This window comes from Bos mutus, unplaced genomic scaffold (genome assembly GCF_027580195.1).
Source record: "Bos mutus isolate GX-2022 unplaced genomic scaffold, NWIPB_WYAK_1.1 CTG233, whole genome shotgun sequence".
NCBI lineage: Eukaryota > Metazoa > Chordata > Mammalia > Artiodactyla > Bovidae > Bos > Bos mutus.
Window position 1 is genome coordinate 1 of NW_027219742.1, and position 26,352 is coordinate 26,352.

At 38.7% G+C, this 26,352-nt stretch overlaps 3 protein-coding genes across 3 annotated transcripts; all 3 read right to left on the reverse strand.

Annotated features, from left to right (window-relative positions):
• Positions 1-5: 5 nt before the first annotated feature.
• LOC102277231 (olfactory receptor 52B2) lies at positions 6-659 on the reverse strand (the record flags this gene model as incomplete). Its single annotated transcript, XM_070366892.1, has 1 exon — positions 6-659. A coding segment is annotated over exon 1 (654 nt), but the record flags the coding sequence as incomplete, so codon positions are not given.
• Positions 660-6,861: 6,202 nt separating this feature from the next.
• On the reverse strand, positions 6,862-8,885 carry LOC102277807 (olfactory receptor 51G2). The gene has a single exon (XM_005904555.2). It carries the CDS (start codon positions 8,865-8,867, stop codon positions 7,908-7,910), a length of 960 nt encoding a protein of 319 aa, XP_005904617.2. The 5' UTR covers positions 8,868-8,885; the 3' UTR covers positions 6,862-7,907.
• An 8,396-nt stretch (positions 8,886-17,281) lies between these two features.
• LOC102278088 (olfactory receptor 51G1) lies at positions 17,282-18,229 on the reverse strand. Its single transcript, XM_005904556.2, has one exon. It carries the CDS (start codon positions 18,227-18,229, stop codon positions 17,282-17,284), a length of 948 nt encoding a protein of 315 aa, XP_005904618.2.
• Between the last annotated feature and the right edge of the window lie 8,123 nt (positions 18,230-26,352).

Genomic DNA, 26,352 nt, shown 5'->3' on the forward strand with positions numbered 1-26,352 from the left:
TGGTGTCCAAAGCGATGAGTAAAGAAGGAAAAGAAGGCCAGAGTGTAGAATATCAGGATGACACATGTATGAGCTCCACAAGTTCCAAAGGCCTTTGTCCGGGCTTCCCTAGAAGGCAGTCGGTAGACTGTTCTCAAGATTAACCAGTAGGACAGGGAGATAAGGACAAAGTCCAGTCCTGTGGTGAGGAGAGCAGCAGTGAGCCCATAAATGCTATTAGGGACAATGCTATTACAAGCCAATTTGGCAATGCCCATGTTCTCACAGTAAGTATGGTGAATGATGTTGCTCCGGCAGAAGTGCAGGCGGAGAATAAGTAGGATGCCAGGGGTGACCACAGCCACACTTCGAGCCACCAGAGCCAGGACCATTTTGCTAATGAGAGAGCCTGTAAGTAGGGTGGTATAATGGAGTGGTGCACAGATAGCCACATAGCGGTCAAAAGCCATGGCCAGTAGGACAGCAGATTCAGAGAGAAACAGAGCATGAACAAAAAACATCTGTGTGAGACAGGCAGGGAATGTTGATATGGAAGGGCCCTGCCAAAAGATAAGAAGCATTTTGGGCACCGTGACAGTACAAAGTAGAACATCATTGAGAGCTAGCATGGCCAAGAAGAGATACATGGGTTCATGGAGGCTTCTGTCCCAGATCACCATCGCCATAACCAGGCCATTGCCTGTTACAGCCAAAAGGTACATGAAGCTGAAAGGGATGGAAATCCAAATTTGGAAGTCTTCTAATCCTGGGACACCAGTCAGCAAGAAGGCAGTGAAGGGAGCGGATGTATAGTTTGATGTTGTTCTAAAGAAGTGGCCAAAATCTATTACGTGAAAAACAAGGAAAAGAGCCAGAGTAAATAACAGTAAAAAAGAGCACTTTTTCCTTCAACTAAGTCAAGTCTTAAGTACTAATTTTAGTACTGTAAAGTAGAAGAATGTGGTCTAAGAAAAGTTACTGAATAACTGAATGATCATTGGCAAATTGCTCCCTTTTTATGGGAAATCTTTTTATCTCTGAAAAATTTGTGAATCAGAAATGTTGAGATAAAATTTTTATTTTTTGTAATGCCAGTGGTTATAACTATATGATTTATGCACATGTCTTTTGAACCTTTAAGAGTTCTATGTATATAGTGTTTCTCTCTAATTTGATAATAAATTTTTAAAACTGAAAAGGTAATTTTCCTCTCTCCTTTGTTTTGGTAGAAATGAAGATTGGAGAGAATTAATATTCCATTGTTCAGTGGACAGATTGACTGGGAGGAGATGGAACGGTGGTCTGACATAGAATTGGAGGCAGCATAAAAGGTTTAATTCTTGTTTCAGTCCTGAGGGGGCAAGATATTTTCTTTGGTCTATTTTTTTACAATAAAGAAAAAAAACCTTTACTCATCTGCCCCTCATCTAAACTCTTGAAGACAATGTTCAAATTAACATGACATTTAAACTGTTGTACAAAAATTATAATATTAAACATACCATAATTTAAGACTAATTCTCAGGGATCATGAAATAGAATCAATGAACACAAAATTCAGAATATTACAGAATGTTCTCATTCAGAACAAGAAAGTCCCTGAAAAATGTCAAGGCCCAATGTTATTCACTATCTATTACTGAAAAAATTTTTGAAAGAACAGAGTGAATGCAATTTTTATATTCACTAACAAAATAATAAGATCAAATTTCAGCAACTTTTTCTCAATAGCAGCAATTCTTTTCAATATATCAAAAAATATAAAATATTTTCTGAAAAAAAAACCCTCAAATTAAAAACTATCCATGTTTCAAGCCCATTTAAAACATAAATTTAGTCAGTCATGTTTGCAGTCAAAATTAATATTTTTGGTAAAGGCAACATATATATAAATTCACAATATTTGACTGAAACTTAGCATGTTTCAAAGTTTTGAATAATAAATATTATTTCATCAAAAAGAACAATACAAAATTTGGAATTCACAATCTTTACTTTTCATGTGAGATTGTCACACCGTCTAGCAAATGGAAAACTACTCTGCATTTCAAGATATCTAGCTGCACTCCCTTAAGTTAACTGAAGTCCTTTTCAAATTATCCCAATACTTACCAAAGAATTAAGGCACATTACCAAATTATCAACACAAATTGATCCTTCTCTCTCTCTCTCTCACCCCTTTCATGAAATTCCAGTAGGAAGAAAAAAACAAAATTCCTTATCAAGAAGCAAACCCATAGAATAAGTAAAAATACTTTTACTGAAAACTCTGAGAGGTTTTTGAATGTCTGTTCATTAAAAATATGGAGGTATAGCCACAATATTATTAATGTTGCTAAACTGAAGTCTTGTTTCATGTATCTGAATGTCCCCAAGTATGGCCTGACTTTGCTGTACAGCAGGCACATGGAAAATGTCAGCAGGTTTACATGGAAGACATATCAGATATCAGCACAGGAATGGACAATAAAATAGTAATGGTAAAAATAATAATTGCAAGTATTTATCAGTCCCTAAAATGTGCTCAGCATTTTCCTAAATTCTATTCTAACCACTTTAAATGAATTATCCAATTTAACAGTCACAACTACCATATAAAGTAGTCATTTTAGCATCACAGTTTTACATAGAAAGGAATTTAGTCTTTGAAGGATTTTCTCAAGGTCACATTACATACATGATGAGTATGGAAAGCCTGCTTTAAAATTCAGGCCTGCAGAACCCAGAGTTATAAGCTTGAAACTGTTCTAATTTACCTTTTAGATACATGGTTTTTCTAAACCCTTAGACCCTAAAAAGGAAGATCTTGAATTCCCACAGTGATGTTCCCAGGTTATAGGCAAAAAGTCATGTCTAGCTAATAGGGGTGTAGAAAGATATATGTTTATAGATGCATCTGTATTGTACACAGATGTCCATGAAAAACAGCCCAGGGAATAACCTCTGGGCTGAGAAGTCTTTTGGGTATTTTACATGCTGAGCAACTGCTTTTATAACAGAGACCTGCAGTCAACATTTGGATTAGCTGACTAAATTTATCTTTCTTATTTCATAATTGGATTTTCCAGTTTTAAATTTCATTTGATAGTTTTCCATCCCAGAACAGCTTGTTAGCAACAATTCTGCACTTTTTTCCAGCTCATTTTGCAAACTTGTTAGTGTTAGTTAGTCATGTCCTTCTCTTTGTGACCGCATGGACTGTAGCCTCCCAGGCTCCTCTGTCCATGGAGTATTCCAGGCAAGAATACTGGAGTACATAGCCATTCCCTTCTCCAGGGGATCTTTCTGACCCAGGGATAAAACCTAGGTCTCTTGCATTGCAGGCAGATTCTTTACCATCTGAGCCACCAGGGAAGCCCATACTATAAAATATAAAGAATTTTCCTATATCATGACTTCTTTTAAACATGACCATCTATTGTGACAAACTATTGAGACTATTTTAAAATATGTCAGTATATTACCAATTGTCCTTTATTGAAATATGTTAAAGTTTCAATGAGAGAAAAATGTGATAATATTTGGAGGACTCTCACTTTTGAAATGAAGCTTTTAAAAATTAACATATATTACATTATAGAGTGGGCTTCCCTGGTGGCTCAGTGGTTAAAGCATCTGCCTGCAATGCAGGAGACCCGGGTTCGATCCCTGGGTCAGCAAGATTCCCTGGAGAAGGAAATGGCAACCCACTCCAGTATTCTTGCCTGGAGAATCCCATGGAGGGAGGAGCCTGGTAGGCTACAGTCCACAGGGTTGCAAAGAGTTGGACACAACTGAGATACTTCACTTTTGCATTATAGAGCAGATTTATATTTAAAGAAAAAATGAGAAGGTGCAGAGTTTATATATCCCCTTAACCCTACCCACCCAATTTTGTCTTAACATTAACCTTTTGCATTAGTGTAATATATTTGTTACAATTGATGAGGCCATATTGGCACTTTATTAAGTACAGTCCATAGTTTAGGACTTCAGTCTTTTATTGTACATCTTTTGAGCTTTGACAAACGACATGCATCTACCATTACAGCATCATACACCCTAGTTTCATTGCTCTACAGATTCCCTGTATTCCACCTATTTATTTCTCCTTCCCTCTAACCCTTCTGACAACCACTGATCTTTTTCTGTGTCTATAGCTTTTTGTTTCCCAAATGTCGTGTAGTTGGTTGGAATCATACAGTATTGCAGCCCTTTAATATTGACTTCTTCCATTCCCATATACACTTTAGTTTCTCTCATACCTTTCTGTGGCTTAAAGATAAAGCCACTGTAACTAAAAAAAAAAATTTTTTTTTAATTTATGTTAAATGCTTTCTCTTTCCATTTAAGCACAACTGGGGGTAATTAGGACATAGAAAATTCCTAGTTGAGGTTTAAAATATAGCTTCTTAATTTTTCCAACAAACATGTATTTTTTACAATCATCTTATATAACTTCTTTCTCCTTCATATAGTTATTATTCTCAAACTTCTAATAGTTTATGAATAAGAATAACCAATGGATCTTACAAGATGAAATTTCAGACCTGCCCTGTGCCTATGGCACCTGGAAAAAAAAAAGCATAAAAAATTTGCAGAGAAAATATTTTGTATATTGGGAAGATAGAGAGTTTGTCTCATACTGAGGAAAGATAAATGTTAAAGAGATAAATCCTCTGTCAAGGGCTCCCCTACAGCTCCTTCCTACTCTCTTCCTCTATACGATTTCCTATGAAGAGTGCTCTGTGTCACAGCTTCTCAAAGGACAATTCAAAACACATTGGCTAATTTCTTACAGTTTAGCTTGGGCAGCTCTTGTCAATGTGTCTTGAGTTCCCTTTGCTCCTTTGATCTTGCATTTGGAAGTCCTGAGAATACATACTATGTCTTATTCCACCTGGAGAGAACTGACTAAAATTTTTTTGCAAACGTATGTTTGAAAGGAATCTAAATATCTGTACCATATACACCTACTGTTTTTGTTATTTAGATGTGGGTATAGAATTAATAATTTGCATACTCTAGTAAATCAGTTGCATGCATGCTCTCATGGCCAACTCTTTGCAGCCCCATGGACTGCAGTCCACCAGGTTTCTAAATCCATGGGATTTTTCAGGCAAGAATGCTGTAGTGGATTTCCATTTCCTACTCCATGAGATCTTCCCAACCTAGGGATTGAACTCATGTCTCTTGCATCTCTTGGATTGGCAGGCAGATTCTTTACCACTGTGCCATCTGGGAAGCCTGAGTACATCAATTCAGTTCAGTTCAGTTCATTTCAGTTCAGTCGCTCAGTTGTCTCCGACCTGTTGCGACCCCATGGACTGCAGCACACCAGGCTTCCAATCCATTGCCAACTCCCAGAGCTTGCTCAAACTTATGTCCATCGAGTTGGGGATACATCTAACAATCTATCCTGTCATTCCCTTCTCCTCCTGCCTTCAATCTTTCCTAGCATCAGGGTCTTTTCCAATGAGTCAGTTCTTCACATCAAGTGGCCAAAATATTGGAGCTTCAGCTTCAGCATCAGTCTTTCCAATGAATATTCAGGACTGATTTCCTTTAGGATTGACTGATTTGATCCCTTTGCAGTCCAAGGGACTCTCAAGAGTCTTCTCCAACACCACAGTTCAAAAACATCAATTCTTTGGTGCTCAGCTTTCTTTATGGTCCAACTCTCACATCCATACATGACTACTGGAAAAACCATAGCTTAGGCTATATGGACCTTTGTTGGCAAAGTAATGCTTCTGCTTTGTAATATGCTGTCTAGGTTAGTCATAGCTTTTCTTCCAAGGAGAAGTGTCTTTTAATTTCATGGCTGTAGTCATCTGCAGTGATTTTGGAGCCCAAGAATGTAAAGTCCGTCACTGTTTTCATTGTTTCCTCATCTATTTTTGCCACGAATTGATGGGACCAGATGCCATGATCTTCATTTTTTGAATGTTGAGTTTTAACCCAGCTTTTCACTCTCCTTTTTCACTTTCATCAAAAGGCTTTTTAGTTCCTCTTCACTTTCTGCCATAAGGATGGTATCATCTGCATATCTGAGGTTATTGATATTTCTCCCAGCAGTCTTGATTGCAGCTTGTGCTTCATCCAGCCTGGCATTTCACATGATATACTCTGCATATAAGTTAAATAAACAAGGTGACAATATAGAGCTTTGAAGTACTCCTTTCCCAATTTGGAGCCAGTCTATTGTTTCATATCTGGTTCTAATTGTTTCTTCTTGACCTGCATACAGGTTTCTCAGGAGGCAGGTAAGGTGGTCTAGTATTTTCATCTCCTTAAGAATTTTCCACAGTTTGCTGTGATCCACACTGTCAAAGGCTTTAGTGTAGTTAATGAAGCAAAAGTAGATATTTTTCTGGAATTCTCTTGTTTTCTTCTTGTTCTGTGACTTAATGGATGTTGACAATTTGATCTCTGGTCCCTCTGCCCTTTCTAAATCCAGCTTGAACATCTGGGAGTTCTTGGTTCACGTACTGTTGAAGCCTCGGTTGGAGAATTTTGAGCATTACTTTGCTAGCATGTGAGATGAGTGCAACGGTGCAGTAGTTTGAACATTCTTTGTCATTTCCATTCTTTGGGATTGGAATAAAAACTGACCTTTTCCAGTCCTGTGGCCACTGCTGAGTTTTCCAAATTTTTGGCCTATTGAGTGCAGTGAGTGTATTGTGTATGTCAATTACAGAATGACTATTATCACAGTATATCATAAAAAGTGGCAAAGTAATACCACTTCTCAGGTGAATCTCACTTCTCTGCTTCCCATTTTCAGTTCAAATAGTGACTAATAAGCTGAAATTTCATGGTTCATGACACGAAAATACCTTTATTATTAGATGATTTGCAGTTATAATTAATAACAATTTGAACCATGAATGTTCTCCTGGTCTCTCTCATTCCCTAATTTATTGATCATAAAAAACTAGTTTCTGAGAATATTTTTTTCATGATTAAGAGGATATTTACCTATTAGATTATTAATGAGGTCCTAAAACCACAAAAAACACTTCAGGAGAAAGTACCATAGCAACATTTATCATATAATCATTAGTATGAATACTTTTGCTTTTAAAATGTTTGATCAAAGCCTATTAAAATTATATATTATGAGCCTTCTGAAGGAACAATCTTCTTGCTTTCATTCTCATTATTCAAAAAATGGGATTATAACTCTGGCCAAACATATTTGCTGTTTAAAAGCAGAATATTGAGACCATCTTTGAAATTAATATTGAAAAATAGAGGGAAACAGCAAAATCCTGAAATGCCCTAAAAGGAAAACTAAGAAGTACTCCTATGCTTGATTTTCACGTATCTAGAATTATATTTATTGCCTTATGAATACTTCATTCTTGCCAGTCTTCCTCAAAAATATAACCCAGGCATTCATTTATCCTTTAATTCAATAAATACAGCCAAACACCTAATAAATAGCAAGTGCTATGTTAAAGAAAGGGGATGTAATTGTCAACAATAGATAAAGAATTCATTTCCTCATGAAGATTATATTTAATGAAGATTTTCCAAAATACTTCTATTATCACTGAATTCCAAACATACTGATAACCCTATTTGCCCCAAATTCTCCTAAACTCCCAGGAAAAGCTTTTTTATGTCCTTTTTTTTTTTTTTTTAATACATTTGTAAAGTTTGCAAGTAATTCTTTAGAGTTCCTTTTCCATTTAGAATGGCAATTCTCCCCTTGAGCCTTAAATTTTATGAACTTTTCTTCTAAAGCAGAGGCTGAACTTTGTTTAATGAAAAATAAGTCACTGATGTGGTTATTTCTTCCCATGACTGAGAACTTTCTGTGGAAGACGTTGTGTGTCTCATCCCTGTCTTCTTCTTTTCATTATGGGACTTACTTTATGTTCAGTGGCTCATTAGAAAACTATGATGGAGTCTTGCATGCTTTTTCTCTCTCTACCAAAGACTTAACGATCCTGAACATCTCTGATGCCGGTCCTGTCTGAGCGGAAAAGGTGCAGCATCTTCAGTCGGATCTGCCTGGTCTTAATGGTATAAACCACTGGGTTGAGCAATGGAGGTGTGAGAAAGTGCAGATAAGAGAGCAGCACATGGCTGGAAGGGGAAGCTCGTCTGCCAAATCTGTGGATCATGGACAGGCCAATCATAGGTGTGTAGAAGAGCAGCACAGCACAGATGTGGGAGACACAAGTGTTGAGGGCTTTGAGGCGCTCAGCCTTGGAGGCAATGGACAGCACTGTCTGGAGGATGAGCCCGTAGGACAGGACAATGAGCACAGAGTCTACCCCCAGTGTGGACAGCACCACAAAGAGACCATAGACGCTGTTGATGTGGGTGTCAGCACAGGCCAGCTTCATGACGTCCGGGTGCAGGCAGTAGGAGTGGGACAGCAGGCGAGTCCTGCAGTAAGGCAGCTGCTTCAGCATGATGGGGGCTGGGATGTGGAGACCGATGCTGCGTACCACAATGACCAGGCCCAGCCTGGCAATCCTGGGACTCGTGAGGATGGTACCGTAGTGCAGGGGCTTGCTGATGGCTACAAAACGGTCAAAAGCCATGGCCAGCAGCACAGAGGACTCCATGATTGAGAAGGTGTGGATGAAGAAGAGCTGGGCCAGGCACACATCCAGGGCCACCTCCCTGACTCCCAGCATGTAGATGGAGAGCATGGTGGGCAGGGTGGAGGCAGACAGCCCCAGGTCGGTCATAGCCAACATGGACAGGAAGTAGTACATGGGCTGGTGTAGGGAGGGCTCTGACCTCACCACCCACAGGATCAGGCTGTTTCCTGCCAGAGCAGCCACATACATGGCACACAGAGGAATGGAGAGCCACGTGTGCCCAGCCTCAAGGCCTGGCAGGCCTATGAGGAAGAAGGAGGTGCCAGTGTGGTTGGAGTCTGCCATGGTGACCTGAGGGGTGGAACTCCAGAAGTACAATCACATGCCCTAGAATTAAAAGATTACTGGGTCAGAACCTGTTCTGTAAATTAATATATTGAAAAGACACTCCAAAATAATCCTCTGATAATTACAGCCTTTTAATTTTTCCAAGTATTCCCCCTAGTTCATAGATCAGAAACATAAAAAAAAAAAAGTGAGTTTGAATTATTAGAAGAAATCATGCATATGTAGTAAGATTGGCTCTGGAGCCACACAACAAAATTTAACCCTAAATCAGAGTTTGAATCATGATTCTTGAAAGGGAGTGAGACCATATTGATTCTAACTCTACATTATACATACTGGGAAATTAAATCCAGGTTCCAATGTAGTCAGTGTGTCTGATCTAAAAGCACAGTTCAGTTTTCCTCACTCCCTGTCAGGATCTCCTTCACATACTTTTCAGTAAGTACTTCTTTAATAAGGTGAACATGAGAATTTTGCAGAGAGATACCTTCATACATACTAAAACATGGTTCCCTTTAACACATTAACACACCCATGTGAGCACACAAATGAAGCCTTTCTACATGCAATCTAAACTGCCAAGTTATGGACATTTATCCAAATATTATTCATTGTCTAATGTCTATGATTCAATGTCTTATATGAACAAGCATAACATATAAATAGAATGATTCCTAACTCATTGCATATTGAACAGACACTTTAAAGATCATCAGTAACTATTCAGCATTATATTTATGAAATTATAGAAACTAGAAAAAGACATTTGTTTGCCAAGGAATCAGGATTTAGCTCCACTTAAAAAGTAATTTCTGGAGGAGGATAAAAATCTGAGAGTAGGTCTTTTGTTTTCTTATTGTTCTCTGCCTTGAATTTTGGCCACTGTGTCACTCCATGCCATCTCAACCACCTTCCGATACTTTGCCCATTATGAGTTCTATTTTTGAGAATACAGTGAAAGAGAACTCAATTTGAAAGTTTTTTCACTTTCCTTCCTAATCATAAACAAAGGGAGATTACTGTAGTTTTCCAGAAATACAAAACATTAAAGAATCACAATGAAAAGGGTAATTTAATTTTGAGGAATCTTACTAAATCTTATACTCAGAGACTTTTTTTCAGCTGGTATTGATATTTTTTCTTTATCACATTTCATTTTATATGCCAGGGGAAGTGCAATCCAGTATTACTCTCTCTTTGAAAAGGAGGTCTGCATATTTGTGAATTCTTTCACTTTTTCTTCTGCAGGTAAAAATATATAGTTCATTACCTTTTTATTTCACTTAAGTACTTTATAGAACATTTTCATATATACCATTTTAAAGCAATTCAAACTTCAGAATGTAACAAATCAGTTTTTCCAGACAAAGCAACTTAACCATGAAGAATTCAAATACTTAACTTTCCTAAGTTTACATAGATAATAAAAGGAGGGAGGCTTTCCTCATGGCTCAGGGGTAAAGAGTCCATCTGCCAATGCAGGGGACATGGGTTTGATTCCTGGTCCAGGAAGTTCCCACATGCTATGGAGCAACTCAGCCCGCGCACCACAACTACTGAGCCTGTACTCTAGAGACCAGGAGTCACAATTACTGAGCCCACATACTGCAGCTGCTGAAGCCAGCCTGCTCTAGAGCCCATGCTCTACAACAAGAGAAGTTGCTGTGGTGAGAAGCCTGCACACTGCAACTGGAGAGTAGCCCCAGTTTGCTGCAACTAGAGAAAGCCCATGCAGCAACAAAGGCCCAACACAGCCATAAAGGAATAAATAGAACTATTTTAAAAATAAATAAGTGAATGGAGGATCCAGGACTGGAAGTGAGTCTCTCTGACTCAGTGGTTTTTAATCTGAATATTGTTGTTTGGAAGACAAATGCCTGTCAAACAGACTTGAGGTACTCACAAACCTTATCTTTAAATCAAAGTAAACTAAAAACTCTCATGAATTCCTGTTTTTTTTTAAAATTCCTTCATAATGGCCGCTTCAGGTTTGTCTATTGTAATCTACTTTCTTACCATCAGATTAGATGCCTGCATTTTCAGTCAGTAATTAAACTGTCTGAGGCAATGTTCAAGATCCAGGAAATAGAATGATGAAAAAAATAATAAGATCTCAATAAAAAGAGATGCGTGAGTCAATATTATTTCAAATATGTGAAGAAAATAAAACAATGTGGAAAGAGAAGGGGGTGTTATTTTAGACTGCCAGTTTAGGTCGAAGTTCTCTGAGGAGTGGGCAATTGAAGAAAGCAGAAGGATGAAAAGGAACAAGAAAGTTGGAGATTTTTGTGTATGTGATTAAGTCGTTGGGTTTTTTTTTTGTTGTTGTTCAGTCACTCAGTCACGTCCTACTCTTTGTGGCCCCGTGGATTGCAGCATGCCAGTCTTTCCTGTCCTATACAGATGTATCAAGGAAGAGAGGTAGATATCTACGATAGATATAATTGCAATAAGAAATAAGAGAGTTATGTGAACCTTCTAGAGCCAATACCATCACTTAAGAAAACTGTATTCCATTTGCTGGGGCTTCAGGGATCAGGGTGGTATTCACTTCTGTGCTGAATATATAGCAAGTGGCTCTGAAAGTGTGGACCCTGGGCTAGTGGTATCAGCAGCATGAGAAATTGTAATAAGTACAAACTATTAGGTCCCACCCTCGCCTACTGAATGATGGTTTCTCAGGAAGAAGCCCAGAATTAAGGTGCTTTAACCAATTCTCCAGGTAATTCTGATGCAAACTGAAGTCTGAGGGTCACTGTGGTACATTCTTGGGAATAGTATTGCTTAGTAAACAGATGAGTGCAGTGCTCTTGAAGTCTCATTAAAACAAAAAAGTGGGGGAGAATCAAAAGTCATGAGTTAAGAGAAAAGGAACACTCTTAGACAAAGAAAGAAACCTTGCATCTTAGTGCCAAATTCTGAGATGGGATCAACAAAGACAGTCACAAACAGAGTGTTTTAGTAGGATGTACCAAATGAGTTTGGATCTTCCCTGGTGGCTCAGACCGTAAAGCATCTGCCTACAATGACTACCATGTGGGAGACCGGGGTTCAATCCCTGGGTTGGGAAGATATCCTGGAGAAGGAAATGGGAACCCACTCCAGTATTCTTGCCTGGAAAATCCCATGGATGGTGGAACCTGGTAGGCTACAGTCCATGGGGTCGCAAAGAGTCAGACGCGACTGAGCAACTTCACTTTCATTTTCTTTCTACCAAATGAGTTTACCATAGATCATTAAAGATTAAAGAAACCTGTAGAGATTATAGTAAATAAGAATACTATTTGAAAAAAAATTTTTTTCAGGACTTCCCTGATGGCTCACTGGGTAAAGAATCTGTTTGAAAAGTATCGCATTGTTATTAAAGTAATCTGTCCACTAAATTCTGCTGCTGTAGAAAGTTGGACATGCTTTTTTATCCTTTTTACATACAGATTTATGAAATTTCTAGACAATTACTGAATTCCATCTTATCTTCACCCTGGGGTTTCTTCAAAGTTAGAGAAGAATCTTTAACATTTCTTTAACAGATTGAAAGACCCTTTGCTTCACTCACAGGTTTTACATGTATAGGTAAAAGTACAATGAATGCCTCTAAAATAAGCATATTCAGGGTTCCTGGCATTATTTCACTTACTTAGTCTTTGAGAAAATGGAGTTCTGAAACAAGACACTGAGATGCTCATATATGTAGTGTGTATTATTATTTTTTTATGTTTTGTACTAAACTGACTGCTTAGGAAAGGGAAAGTTTTGTTTTTTGTGTGTGTGTATTCACGTGTATGTGATGATTTTTCTTGTTTTAATATTTTTTAAAAAAGTATTTTCTGAGTGAAGGGATTTCATTGTAAGAAGCAGAATAAAAGTCTGGGTACCTGCCTCTGGTTCAGGCTCCAGCAATAAAATACTAAATAAATAAACAAACAAAGCAACTTGGACAAAACTTCAACTTAAACAAGAGCTGTTTCCACAAGAGTTAAGGATGCACTGTGAGCTTCTTCCTCATAGGAATGCCTCCTTTTGTTTTGTCCACAGATTTCCAACTAGGAGAAAACCTGTGGCATTAAGGTACAAAGTGGGAAGCCACACTGGATTTTCTAACACCAATATTTACTTTCTTCTGCAGGCACATTAAAGTGAAAGTCTTGCTCAGTCATGTCTGACTCTTTGCGACCCCATGGACTATACAGTTCATGGAATTCTCCAGGCCAGAATACTGGAGTGGATAGCCTCTCCCTTCTCCAGGGGATTTTTCCCATCCCAGGGACTGGGTCTCCTGTATTGCAGGCAGATTCTTTACCAGCTGAGCCACAGGGAATGACCATAGAATCCTTAGGCACATTAGGATTCAGATCAACAGCATTGAGAGAGAATATTCTGCCATGATAGTAATAATCAAAGAATAGGCTTCATGTTCATAAAGGATTCTCCTCTCACACTACATACACACACTCACATATACTATGCTAATTTCGCTTTGTCAATCTGATAGTTTTACTTGAAGATAAACTAAGACAGTGGATAGAAGAGTTCCTAGTATTCTATAAAGTATTTAGAAAGTAAATAATAACTGTGAATATTTGTCCATCCTTTAATTTAGAAAATTTACTTACCATACTCAAAATCCAAGGCACTTTTTCAATGCTGATTCTTTAGAGATTTAGACAAAATTGCAATTAATCTTGATCACCTTAGGCCTATCAATTCACATCTTTTTGTTCACTTCCATCTTGTAAGGAGAAACAGACCATCTTTTCAAACTGTCTTCACAAACCAGCAATCCCTATACCAATCTGTTCCTTAAACTTTTCCTCACTTTAGCTTATCTACCTTAAGAAGCATAGAATCCATCTGCCTAGAAATTCAGGTATACACATATCAACCTGTATTTAAGACAGTGGAGGCTTTTGAAAATAAGTTGCCAGCTCCTACTTGCTATTTAATTAGTTCTATCTGTTATGACAACACTTTTTTTTTTCCTATTATAGATTGTTTATTATTTCTTTTTTTTAAGTTTTATTTTATTTTTAAACTTTTGAGAAATTCTTTAGAAAACATACCCAATAGCTCCTAGATAGTATCTGAAGATGAAGAGCCCCTTTTCTTCCTCTAAATCTTCAGTATAATATCCTTTTTCAGGGTCTTAATTCAAAACATATTAACAAGTCCTTAAACTAGCACTAATAAGGAAACTTGGCAAATTGGTTTTACTCCTTCTTTCCCCTCCAAACCCCACAGATTGTTTACTTACCCAGAAGGAGATAAGATCTGAGAACCTTTCCCACCCCTCTCCTGGGTACATTCCTGAATTTTCTCCCTTGCTAAACACTCTGGGCTTTGGGGAAGCACTACCTTTAACCATGTCACTGCCAAACAAGTTTTGCAATGGGCCAAAGACTGTTGTGATGGAAAGTTCTTTGGACCTGCCAAGGCTGAATTTTTCAGTTACCGAGTCCCTATATATTACAATTAAAAAGCAATTGGCCTTTTTGAGAGTATAAGCTTCAACATCAGAAAGGCCTGAGTTGAAAAAAGTCTTTACTGGTAATTGTCTAATGTGCAGGCTCTTTTGGGGCTCGTTTCTCATGTCCCTAAAATATAATATTACTACCATTGGGAAGTAACAGATATATGATTAACATCAATGGCCCTAGCGTTAAACTGTCTAGGATTGAATCTTAACTCTGTCCCTTAATAGCTCAGAATACTTGGGTATGTTATTTAATCTCTCATTGACTCAGTTTCCTTATCCATGAAATTGGAATAGTGAAAAGAGCTAATTCACCATAGTTTTGAGGATTAAACCAGGTACTCCATTAAAAAATTTAAAACATTGCTTGTTGTTATTCAAATATTCAAATAATTATCTATTTTAATATGATTATTATTTTATAATATTACAATGAGTTTTTAATATAATAACATACAAATCACTAGTAAGTTATTTTAAAAGCATGTATTCAACATTAAATAAATTATATGATAATGATGGTCATACAAATGCAGCAAAGAAACTTTGTATTGTTGCCACAGAAATTTTAAAGTTCAATAAAATGAAAGACTTTCCAACTTTGAGGAAATGTCTCTATAGTTAAATAGAAATTAGAAATTTAGCCACAGCATTGAAAACCAAGACAACTAATGCTACTATGAAATAATGTTTTGTAAAGTTCTTTGTTTCACTGTATAGGCAAAATAAAATGAAAGCTTAATTTTTGTAGACACACTTACTTGTCAAATCCCTGAGTATGAATGCAGAAAAATAGAGGCTTGAAAAATTTTCCACTTAAATTTCCACCTTCATGTTATATGTTATAAAGAAATAATAGGTATTAAACATATTCCAACTAATAAATAAATAACTCTAACTCTGGGCAAGATATGTAAAATATACCAAACCTTGAAAAACAAGCAGGAAGATCTTTGATTTCTTGTGATAAAGGAAACAAGATGTGAAATTCATATCCATCTGGGCTTTCTGCCTGACTGTATTTTACAAGCTCAGACAGGGAAATTGAATGCAAATTTAGAGCAGTTCTCTTCCTAATGGAGGAAAGTATTAGCCTGTGAGTGACAGACTTGCTTGACCTAATGTTACCTAGTATTACCAAACCCAAGCTCCCTCTGCTTACCACATATGAAAGTGAAAGTTGCTTAATCTTGTCCAACTCTTTGGGACCCCATGAACTATACAGTTAGTCCGTGGAATCCTCTGGCCCAGATTACTAGAGTGGATACCCTTTCCCTTCTTCAGGGGATCTTCCCAACCCAGGGATGAACCAAGGTCTCCTGCATTGCAGGTGTATTCTTTACCAGCTGAACCACAAGGGAAGCCCAAGAATACTGAAGTGGGTAGCCTATCCCTTTTCCAGGGGTTCTTCCCAACCCACGGATTGAACCAGGGTCTCCTGGATTGCAGGAGGATTCTTTACCAACTAAGCTATCAGGGAAGCTCACCACATAAAGAATCAATAAATCCAAGAGACTAGGTGTTGAGGCAAGGAATACAACCTTATATAGGAAGCTGGCTGCTGTAAAACATGGCAGACTACTGTCTAAAAATAACATCTTATTGGGGTCTGGATGCCAGATTCTTTCATATAACACAGATGTGGGAGGGGGAAGGTGAGGAAGTAAAAGGAGAAGGTCATTAATCTTACAAATATCTGCTGGAATGGCCAGTCTCAGGGAAGTGATGTGTTAATGTCTTCCTTCCTGTAGATATCTACATGTGGACAGGGTCCTGAACAAAGGCATTTTGGTTTAACATTCAGATAGAGGGGCAGGGTTCCCTATGGCAGACCATTATGTACAGACAATATCATTTTAGTGAACAAAAGCAATGGTAAGCAAATATTAAAATGAAAGAAACAGATGCAATATAGAGTCAGAATTTGCTCTTCCCTATATCACTAGTACAGATTATGTTTGTAATAATATAATATAATCAGTTTGTAACTGATAGAGCAGTTCTATCAAAGAAGTTAACTCAAGATTTACTTTTGAAAGAAAGAAACCATGACACCAAAGCAAACCAGTTTTTCTAGCTTTGACTTGTCTATGAAAGCCTAGTCAATTCTCATAAAAATGGCCTTGCAGGATGACAGCTCTGCTTACCTTTTAAATCCTCCTTAAAATTCAGAGAAAATTCAGTTGTACATGGTATTCATCATTCAAAGACTATAACACGATAGTTTGTGAAGTCTCAGAATATCCCATGTCTTTATTAGAAAGTGAAGAGCAGTGCTTTAATTACATTCAGAGGGCTGAAGAATACTGGAGTCTGTATATGCTTTTTATACCTCATGAAGCTTAAAAAAACACTTATCTGCATAATATTCACATTGTAATACATTTAATTTTATTATAATAATGTATTTATTTATTCAAAATGCACTTCAATTTTTTGAAATATTCTACTTGGTTTACATTAACCAGTGTAACCCACATCTCGAGTTAGTATGCAAATCATAAGAAAAATATATTTTGATTTCACATATTTGTCAAATTCTCAGACAGTACAACAAAGCGAGGCTCTCGAGCTTAATTTTGTATGGTTCTAGGTTTTTAGTTGGAAGGCATCATTAGATGTCATTTGGAATCCTACTCTTCTAATTTGCTTGCTTTTACATGAAAATGATATTCTCAGGAGGCTGTCGGTTTCCTCTGCAATAATCTGAGTAGTCTGCAGACTGATAATGACTTTGTCAAATAAGAAACACATCTGTTGGTTAGTTTGTTTTTCATTAAGCAGGCACTGTTAAGCAGGCTGGAAAAACACCAAAAAGTATTTTGGTCAGTGTTTCTGACTAATTAATTGATAGATTGTATGAAAAGAATTCTCTGCCTCCTCTCTGAGAAATCTTCAGTCAGCAAGCTGGTAATCATAACCAGGATTTCAACCCTGAGGCTCAGAGTTTACTGGGTTGGAGCATCTTCAGAATGCGTGCTCGAATCTCTTTGGTTTTGACAGTGTAGACAATTGGGTTGAGCATTGGAGGTACAAGAAAGTGCAAATAGGAGAGAAGCATGTATATCTGAACTGGCAGCTTCTTTTTCCCAAAGCGATGGATCACAGACAGGCTGATCAGTGGGGTGTAAAATAATAGTACAGCACAAATATGGGAAATGCAAGTATTGAGGGCTTTCAGTCGTCCAGCATTGGAAGCAATGCTCAATATTGTCTTCAAAATCATCACATAGGAGAGGAGAATGAGGACCGCATCCAGCCCCAATGTGGAGAGCATCACAAAGAGCCCAAGGCCACTGTTCACAACTGTGCTGGAACTGGCCAGCCTCAGAACATCAGGGTGAACACAGTAGGAATGTGACAGTGCATTCACAGGTGGGAATTGCAGTCTTCCAAGGAGTACAGGCAGGGGCAGGTGGAGGGCAGCACTACGGGTCACACTGGCCAGCCCAGTGGCCCCGATGCACTTGGCTGTCAGGATGGTGGCATAGCGTAAGGGCTCTCGGATAGCCACACAGCGGTCAAAAGCCATGGCCAACAGCACAGCTGATTCAATTACTGAGCATGTGTGGATGAAGAAGAGTTGCACAAAGCAGGTTGCAGCTCCCACCTTCCTCTGGCCCAGGAGAAAAACAGCTGCCATGGAAGGCAGTGTGGAAACTGCGAGGCCCAGGTCAGCCACTGAGAGCATGGAGAGGAAGAGGTACATGGGAGTGTGGAGGCTGGGAACAGACTTGACAATGTACAGTATGGTGGTGTTGCCCAGCAGAGAGAGAACACAGATGAGGCAGACAGGAATAGCTGTCCAGCAATGAGCCATCTCCAGTCCTGGGAAATCCATCAGTATGAAGAAGAAATTGCTGGCACTATTGTTGATAGGAACTGCCATATCTCTGAGAGATTTTTGCCCTTTAAAAGTTATGGAGACAGCAAAAAGTTACTATTTTATAGCATTCTCTATCATCTCATCCCATATGGCACCCCTAGCCCATGCCTTCATATAAATATTGCTCTTCTTTTCTCCTCACAACACTGAATCCTGTTCCTTTACACATTACCCTAGGGTATAATGCTACACTCTCTTTTGGGTGGTTTGTCAAAAGAGAACTTGAGACTAGTTTGTCCAAAGAGACTAGTTTACAGAAGCAAATTAGGCCTTTTGTTTATAGAAAATTTCTTTCTCATATGCAGATATTTTAATGGATAAAAAAGGCAAAGTGAAACTCTGTATTGAGAGTGCAGTGTCCTTGTACATAATCTAAATCAGTTTTCGTACCATAATAATAGGGTTCTACAGAGAAGGCAATGGCACCCCACTCCAGTACTTTTCCCTGGAAAATCCCATGGACAGAGGAGCCTGGTAGGCTGCAGTCCATGGGGTCACTAAGAGTCGGACACGACTGAGCGACTTCACTTTCACTTCTCACTTTCATGCATTGGAGAAGGAAATGGCAACCCACTCCAGTGTTCTTGCCTGGAGAATCCCAGGGACGGGGGAGCCTGGTGGGCTGCCGTCTATGGGGTTGCACAGAGTTGGACATGACTGAAGCGACTTAACAGCAGCAGCAGCAATAGGGTTCTAAAGAAACCTAGATTTGGATAATTGTATTTAATGACTTCTTGGTAGTTAGAAAATAAAGTGTATAAGAATGTTAACAGTAACTTTGAACTCCTGATATAACCAGATCTATTTTTTGCTCTGACAGGACATCAGAACTAGTACCTTTGACAAATACCAAGAAGAGTTTGAGTTTTATCTGTATTTTTCCTGCATTTATGTCCCTTCTTAATCCTAGTTACAGATCTCTGAAAAATATTTGAATATCTGGTACAGATCTGTGGGAGAAGGAAGGTCAAAACTAAATAATATTTGTCATTAGAAATACAGTATAATCTCAATGCCATGCACAATTACTGAGTTCCTGCTACATACTCAGTTTAAATAATATACTGACAGATGATGTATAGCTTATGTTTTTGAAGGTCCACTAACCCATGGGTCAACAGAGAACACATCCATAAACTAATTCATGAGGGCACTGACTATGAGACACATAAAAGATTCCAACTCTCTATCTGCATCCTGCTCTCCATGACTCACCTTTTTAATGATCCTGATTCCCTCACAGACAATTATTAAAGAACAGAATAAAGTGTGGAATCTCAGTTTATGGAGTTCAAATGAGACTTTGTTCACATTGAATGATGCTTCTCTTTGTCAACATCTCCTTGAGCAGTCTTATGTATGTGGCAATTATGAACAGTTAATCTCCATTATAGTCTAATTCTTTTTCATAAACCAACTATAATGCTGCTCTATAAAGTCATGAAGAATACCTGCAGTCCCCATTTTACATGTTAACTCTTAGTTTATGGAAAATCCAGAAAAGATATTGTGTGAAAGCTGAGCAATGTTGTCAAAACCAAAACAAGTCATGGCAATTGAATAGTAAAATCATATTGGCACTGATGGTAGGACAAGTAGTGGACGAAGAGGAAGAAAAAGAAAGAGAAGAAGAAGGAGAAACACCTGTAAGAAAAGCAAAGATGGCAGGTGTTGTGTTATTATATTTGAGAAAGGATCTGTAATAGAAAAAGGAAAGCTGTTTTTTTTTTTTTTTAATCTTTTTTTTTAATGGGTAAACTACTGAAATCTGAGGGTGGGTGAGTGCTGTGATTTATCTATATTGTCCTAATACAATTTTTCTGAGTTGTGGTTACAGAGGGAGAGATGGGCAATGAGTGGACTTAGTATCCATCCACCTGCTTTGACAAATTTTACTTATTTTATTATTAATTAAATTTTATTTCAGTATAGTTACTTTACAATGTTGTGTTAGCTTCTACTGTATAGCAAAATGAAAAAGCCATACATATAAATATATGAATATCTCCCTGCCTTTTGGATTTGCTTCCCATTGAGGACACCACAGTGCATTGAGTAGAATTCCCTGTGCTACACACGCTTTTAATCACAGTGTGTTTAAAATAACAGATACACTAGGAATGCAGAGAATTACCAGAGAAGGGAATGTATAAAAGAAAAACAGCAGTGGGTACTGCATTTGGTTAGTGGTATGAACTAATTTTTTCCAGCATAATTCAGTAATTATTATGGGTCTGCTGTATAGCTGGGCTTTGCAGAGAGGTAGTGGTACATATGAAGCAAATTCTGAGGAAGTATAGTTATACAAGGGCTTCCCTGGTAGCTCAGCTGGAAAAGAATGTGCCTGCAACACAGGAGACCCCAGTTCAATTCCTGGGTTGGGAAGATCCCCTGGAGGAGGGATAGTCTACCCATTTCAATATTCTTGTCTGGAGAATTCCATGGACAGAGGAGCCTGGCAGTCTATAGTCCATGGGGCCCCAAAGAGTCAGACACAACCAAGCAACTGAGCACATACACACACACACACACACACAACAACAACAGTCATACAGTTTCAGAATTCATTTACACGTGGAGAAGAGAGATACACTAAAAATGTCTGGACTTTCTCACAAAGAAATGCTAAAATGATAGGAGTTACCAGGCAATGGAAGACAGAGCACATCTGGACAAAGGTCAGAGCTTGAAATACAAACCAATGCATGCTTCTCTCTGGATAACCCATAGTTTCTTCTTTAAGTATCTCATCATTTTAAACCAAAGAGTTATGACATTTTATTGATCTGTGTCTAATACTTACAAAAAATAGTGTAAGTCGAATTTCAAAAGTCTTTTTTTATTTTTGAATGTACAACTTTCTGAAAAATGTTGCTACATTGCCAATATGTGAAGTGGCTTTCTGCCTATACAGATCTTTAAAAGTGTTAGTGCTGCTTCAGAGCACTAAAGCTGCACAGAGTCCTGGAGTTTCTTGCACTGCCCTGAGAAATGCTACATAAACTAAATTATATCAGTTCTTCAAAGCATAAATGCAGAGCTATTGTGCTTTTTAAAAATCTTATAGTATAGATTTAATATTATCAGTTCTTTAAACTATTTCTTTTAAGAGAAGACCTCTACATAGCTCTTCATCATGAGGGCTTCATTGATAAATACTTTGTGTTGCCTCTATTACAATGTAGTGTGAGAATTACAAAACATATTTCCAGTTTTTCTTCTTTGCCTCCTTCCTTCTTCCTCATGTGTGCTCAGTAGCTTCAGTCATGTCCGACTTTTTGGACCCTGTGGACTATAGCCCACCAGGCTCCTCTGTCCATGAGGATTCTCCAGGCAAAATACTGGAATGGGTTGCCATGCCCTCTGCCAGGGGATCTTCCCAATTCAGGATCAAACCCACATCTTCTGCGTCTCCTGTATCACAGGCAGATTCTTTACTCACTGAGCCACCTGGAAAGCCCCCCTCCCTGCCTCCTTGCCTTCCTTTTCTTTTCTTTTAGGTATTACTTTTTCCTTACATTAATTATGGACTTGCAGTTGATCTTAAACTAAATGGCAAGAATTGAGTGAGGAAAGAGGGGCCAGGATTGGTTTCCCAGATATAGAATGTATCATATATGAGAAAAAGAGATGTTGTATACCTCCAACAAATGTCCCTCCTGCCTCAAAAATCTTCACAATCGAGTTTGCAACCATATTTAGGATAGCCCATGACTTCTCTTGACTGCCATTCCCAATATACATACACTGTGATTTGAGCTAAGCTAGCCTGGAAAATCCCATGGACAGAGAAGCCTGGTAGGCTGCAGTCCATTGGGTAGCTAGAGTCGGACATGACTGAACGACTTTACTTTCACTTTTCACTTTCATGCATTAGAGAAGGAAATGGAAACCCACTCCAGTGTTCTTGCCTGGAGAATCCCAGGGATGGAGGGAGCCTGGTGCGCTGCCCTCTATGGTATCGCACAGAGTTAGACACAACTGAAGCGACTTAGCAGCAGCAGCAGCAGCAGCAGCTCAAAGTTATTGATCACTCACCTGACCCCAGTGCAGGGACACAACTTCTGCAAATCAAGTGCAGCTGGGACCTTGTATGGCTCCTGCCTTGAGCATAGTTTCAAGTGAGCAGGTTTATAAAGCACTGATTCTGGCTCTCTCTGGAGGCTTACATTCAGTCCCTGTGGTATAGGTTCTCAGAGAAGCATCACACGTGCATGTGGCAGACAGAACTGTCCATTGCTAATTTTTGTGAATCTTTGCCAGCTCTCCAAAGGATGTATGGTATAAGATTAGAACACACAGCCAGCTCTGCTTCAGGCTTACTTTCTTAACTCCATACAGATGAAAGTCATTATACAGATCATAGCTTTCTGGCCCCAGAAATATCTGACATCATATTTAGATCCAGGTGGTACAAGTGGTAAAGATCCTACCTGCCAATACAGGAGATATAAACAATGCGGGTTTGATACCTAGGTCAGGAAGATCTCCTTAAGGAGGAGGGTATGGCAACCCACTCCATCCAGGATTCATGCCTGGAGAATCACATGGACAGAGGAGACTGACAAGCTACAGTCTGGGCAAGAGTTGGATGCTACTGAAGCAACTTAGCATATACACTTTAGATCTGTAGTACATACAATCCTTTATATCCTCCAACCATCCTCCTCCAACTCCAGATAATATTTTCTTAAGTTATAAATATCCAGAAGGGTGAGAGTTGAATATCTAGAGCATTACTTCCTTAAGTGGTAATCTTAATAGATATCCTCCAAGATAAGTTCATTTAATACTGCTTGATCTTTGATACAATAATATACAGTTTACTTTTCCATTGAGAGTTCCCTATCCTCTTCCCTCCTTCCTAAAAGTGAGTCCTTTATTTTTCCCAAGAAATGATTATGATGGCGGAAGAGATTAAAAGGATTCACCAGGAGCATTTGAAATGGGGTCTGGGTTTTGTTTTAAAGGAGAGAGATATAAGATACAGATCCTGGTCACAGAATGTGTGAAGCTATATAGAAGTGGTTTGGTAAGTAATGTATGGACCAAATTGGACATGATATAGAGGGGCCATCTCAAGAGTCCCACACCCAGTCCCTAGTTCAGTGATTCACTGAAAGCACTTGTTTAACTCACCATAAAGCTGGTCTTGTGGCTGAGATTTAATGTAGCAAGGGACACTCTGTAGGACGCCGGGAAAAAGATATACTTTGGTGAAGGCTAGAAAGGATCCATGCATGAGTACTCAGTTGCTTCAGCCCTGTCTGACTCTCTGCAACCCTATGGAGTGTAGCCTCCCAGGCTCCCCTGTCCGTGGGATTCTCCAGGCAAGAATACTGGAGTGGATTGCCATGCTCTCCTCCAGGGGATCTTCTTGACCCAGGGATTGAACTTGCATCTCTTATGTCTCCTGCATTGGCAGGTGGTTTCTTGATCACTACTACCACCAGGGAAGCCTAGAGAGGTCACCTAAGAGTCTTCTCAGTGTTCCTGTTTTTTGAAGGATCAGTCTAGCAGCAAATCTCAGAGACATATGAGAAATGTCTCTATCTAGGTAAGCCTGGAGTGAGAGATGTCTTAAAATTTTCTGGTTATATGACCCCACTAAGCAACAAGTGTACATAATAAATTCTATGTTTATCTTAAACATGCTGCCAATCTGGTGCATCCTGGGTTACTACTTTGGGCATAGATAATGATGTATTACTCAATAACTATATGAACATTTCAGAGGATTAGTTCTCAGAGTTTGGTCAAGGACTATGAATTAACATGACATCAATTCAAAGCTAGATGGATACTATTCAGTTCAGTTCAGTTCAGTCACTCAGTCGTGTCTGACTCTTTGCAACCCCATGAATCTCATCACGCCAGACCTCCCTGTCCATCACCAACTCCTGGAGTTCACTTAGACTCACATCCATCAAGTCAGTGATGCCATCCATCCATCTCATCCTCGGTCATCCCCTTCTCCTCCTGCCCCCAATCCCTCCCAGCATCAGAGTCTTTTCCAACAAGTCAACTCTTCGCATGAGGTGGCCAAAGTACTGGAGTTTCAGCTTTAGCATCATTCCTTCCAAAGAAATCCCAGGGCTGATCTCCTTCAGAATGGACTGGTTGGATCTCCTTGCAGTCCAAGGGACCCTCAAGAGTCTTCTCCAACACCACAGTTCAAAAACATCAATTCTTCGGCACTCAGCCTTCTTCACAGTCCAACTCTCACACCCATACATGACCACAGGAAAAACCATAGCCTTGACTAGACGGACCTTTGTTGGCAAAGTAATGTCTCTGCTTTTGAATGCTATCTATTGCTGCTGCTGCTGCTACTGCTAAGTTGCTTCAGTCGTGTCCAACTCTGTGCGACCCCATAGATGGCAGCCCACCAGGCTCCCTTGTGGACCCCTAAATAATAAGGAACATATTTAAAGAAGAGAGTATAGCAGGAACAATTATAGTACCTTGCTAGAGATCATGAGAAGGGTAAATAGGAAGGTTATTTATTTCATAACATAGAATATATAATCAGAAATGAACATTTTGAGCTAGAAAATTATCAATAAGTAATAGTGGTAGTTGTGAGCAAAGAGAAACCTGCAAGGGAAGAGGAATGATGGAATAGCTTAAATACATGTGCAGCATAATAATACTTAGATTTTTCAGTTCTGTTTGGAGTGGTTTGAGTATGCAGACAAGGAAACCAACCAGTGGAATGGTTCAATATCTAAATTGAGGCAACTGTTCCCTATCAAAATTGAGGCATGAGCAATGGAAATGTAGAAGTGAAGATTTATGGAAAAATATTAAGAAAGTAAATCTAAAATATTAGTAAGTGATTGGAAATTATGGGAAAATGAGGATCATCTAGGGCCAATAGTTCATATAGTTTGACTGGAGTGAAGAAGAGAACAGACATGCCATTCACCTAAATGGAGGACTCTAAAGTTGGAGCAAGAGGAAGTAGCAGTTGAGGATGGAGCAGCAGAGAATAAATTCTATCTTGGGCTTGTGGAATTTAAGATTTCTGTATAGCAGACACATATAATTATACCAAAGTCAGGTGTCAATTTGTGTGTAGCTTAGTAGAGAGAGGTGCTTGGAATTGAAAAAGGCAACATTTGTATTTGGAGACTGACCAGAAAATGCAATGAGTAGATTTATCCAGAGAAACCAGAGAATAACCAGCATAGAGAGGTGTTGGAGTTGCTGAGAAAGCACAGATATCTAAGAACAAGTCAACAGTCAATCTTGTCAAATATTGACCAGTGAATATCTTATTTTCAGGGCAGTGATTATTTGTGAAGGTTCAGTAGGTGTCTGTCTTCTTTGTGTTGTTGTTGTTGTTCAGTTGCTAAGTCACGTCTGACACTTTATGACCCTGTGGACTGCAGCACACCAGGCTTCTTTGTCCTTCACTATCTCCCAGAGTTGCTCAAACTCCTGTCCTTGAGTTGGTGATGCCATCCAACCATCTCATTCTCTGTTGCCCCCTTCTCCTCCTGCCCTCAATATTTTTCAGCCTCAAGGTCTTTTTCAATGAGTCGGCTCTTTGTACCAGGTGGCTAAAGTATTGAAGCCTCAACTTTAGCATCAGTCCTTCCAATGAATATTCATGGCTGATTTCCTTAGGATTGATGGGTTTGATCTCCTTGCAGTCCAAGGGACTTTCAAGAGTTTTCTCCAGCACCACAGTTCAAAAGTATCAATTCATTGGTTCTCAGCCTTCTTTATAGTCCTCTCACATCTGTACATGACTACTGGAAAAACCATAGCTTTGACTATATGCACCTTTGTCTGTGAAGTGATGTCTCTGCTTTTTAATATGCTGTCTAGGTTTGTCATAGCTTTTCTTCCACAAAGCAAGTGTTTTGTTTTTTTTTTTAATTTTATTTTATTTTTTCTAATTTTATTTTATTTTTAAACTTTACATAATTGTATTAGTTTTGCCAAATATCAAAATGAATCCATCACAGGTATACATGTGTTCCCCATCCTGAACCCTCCTCCCTCCTCCCTCCCCATACCATCCCTCTGGGTCGTCCCCGTGCACTAGCCCCAAGCATCCAGTATTGTGCATTGAACCTGGACTGGCATCTCATTTCATACATGATATTTTACATGTT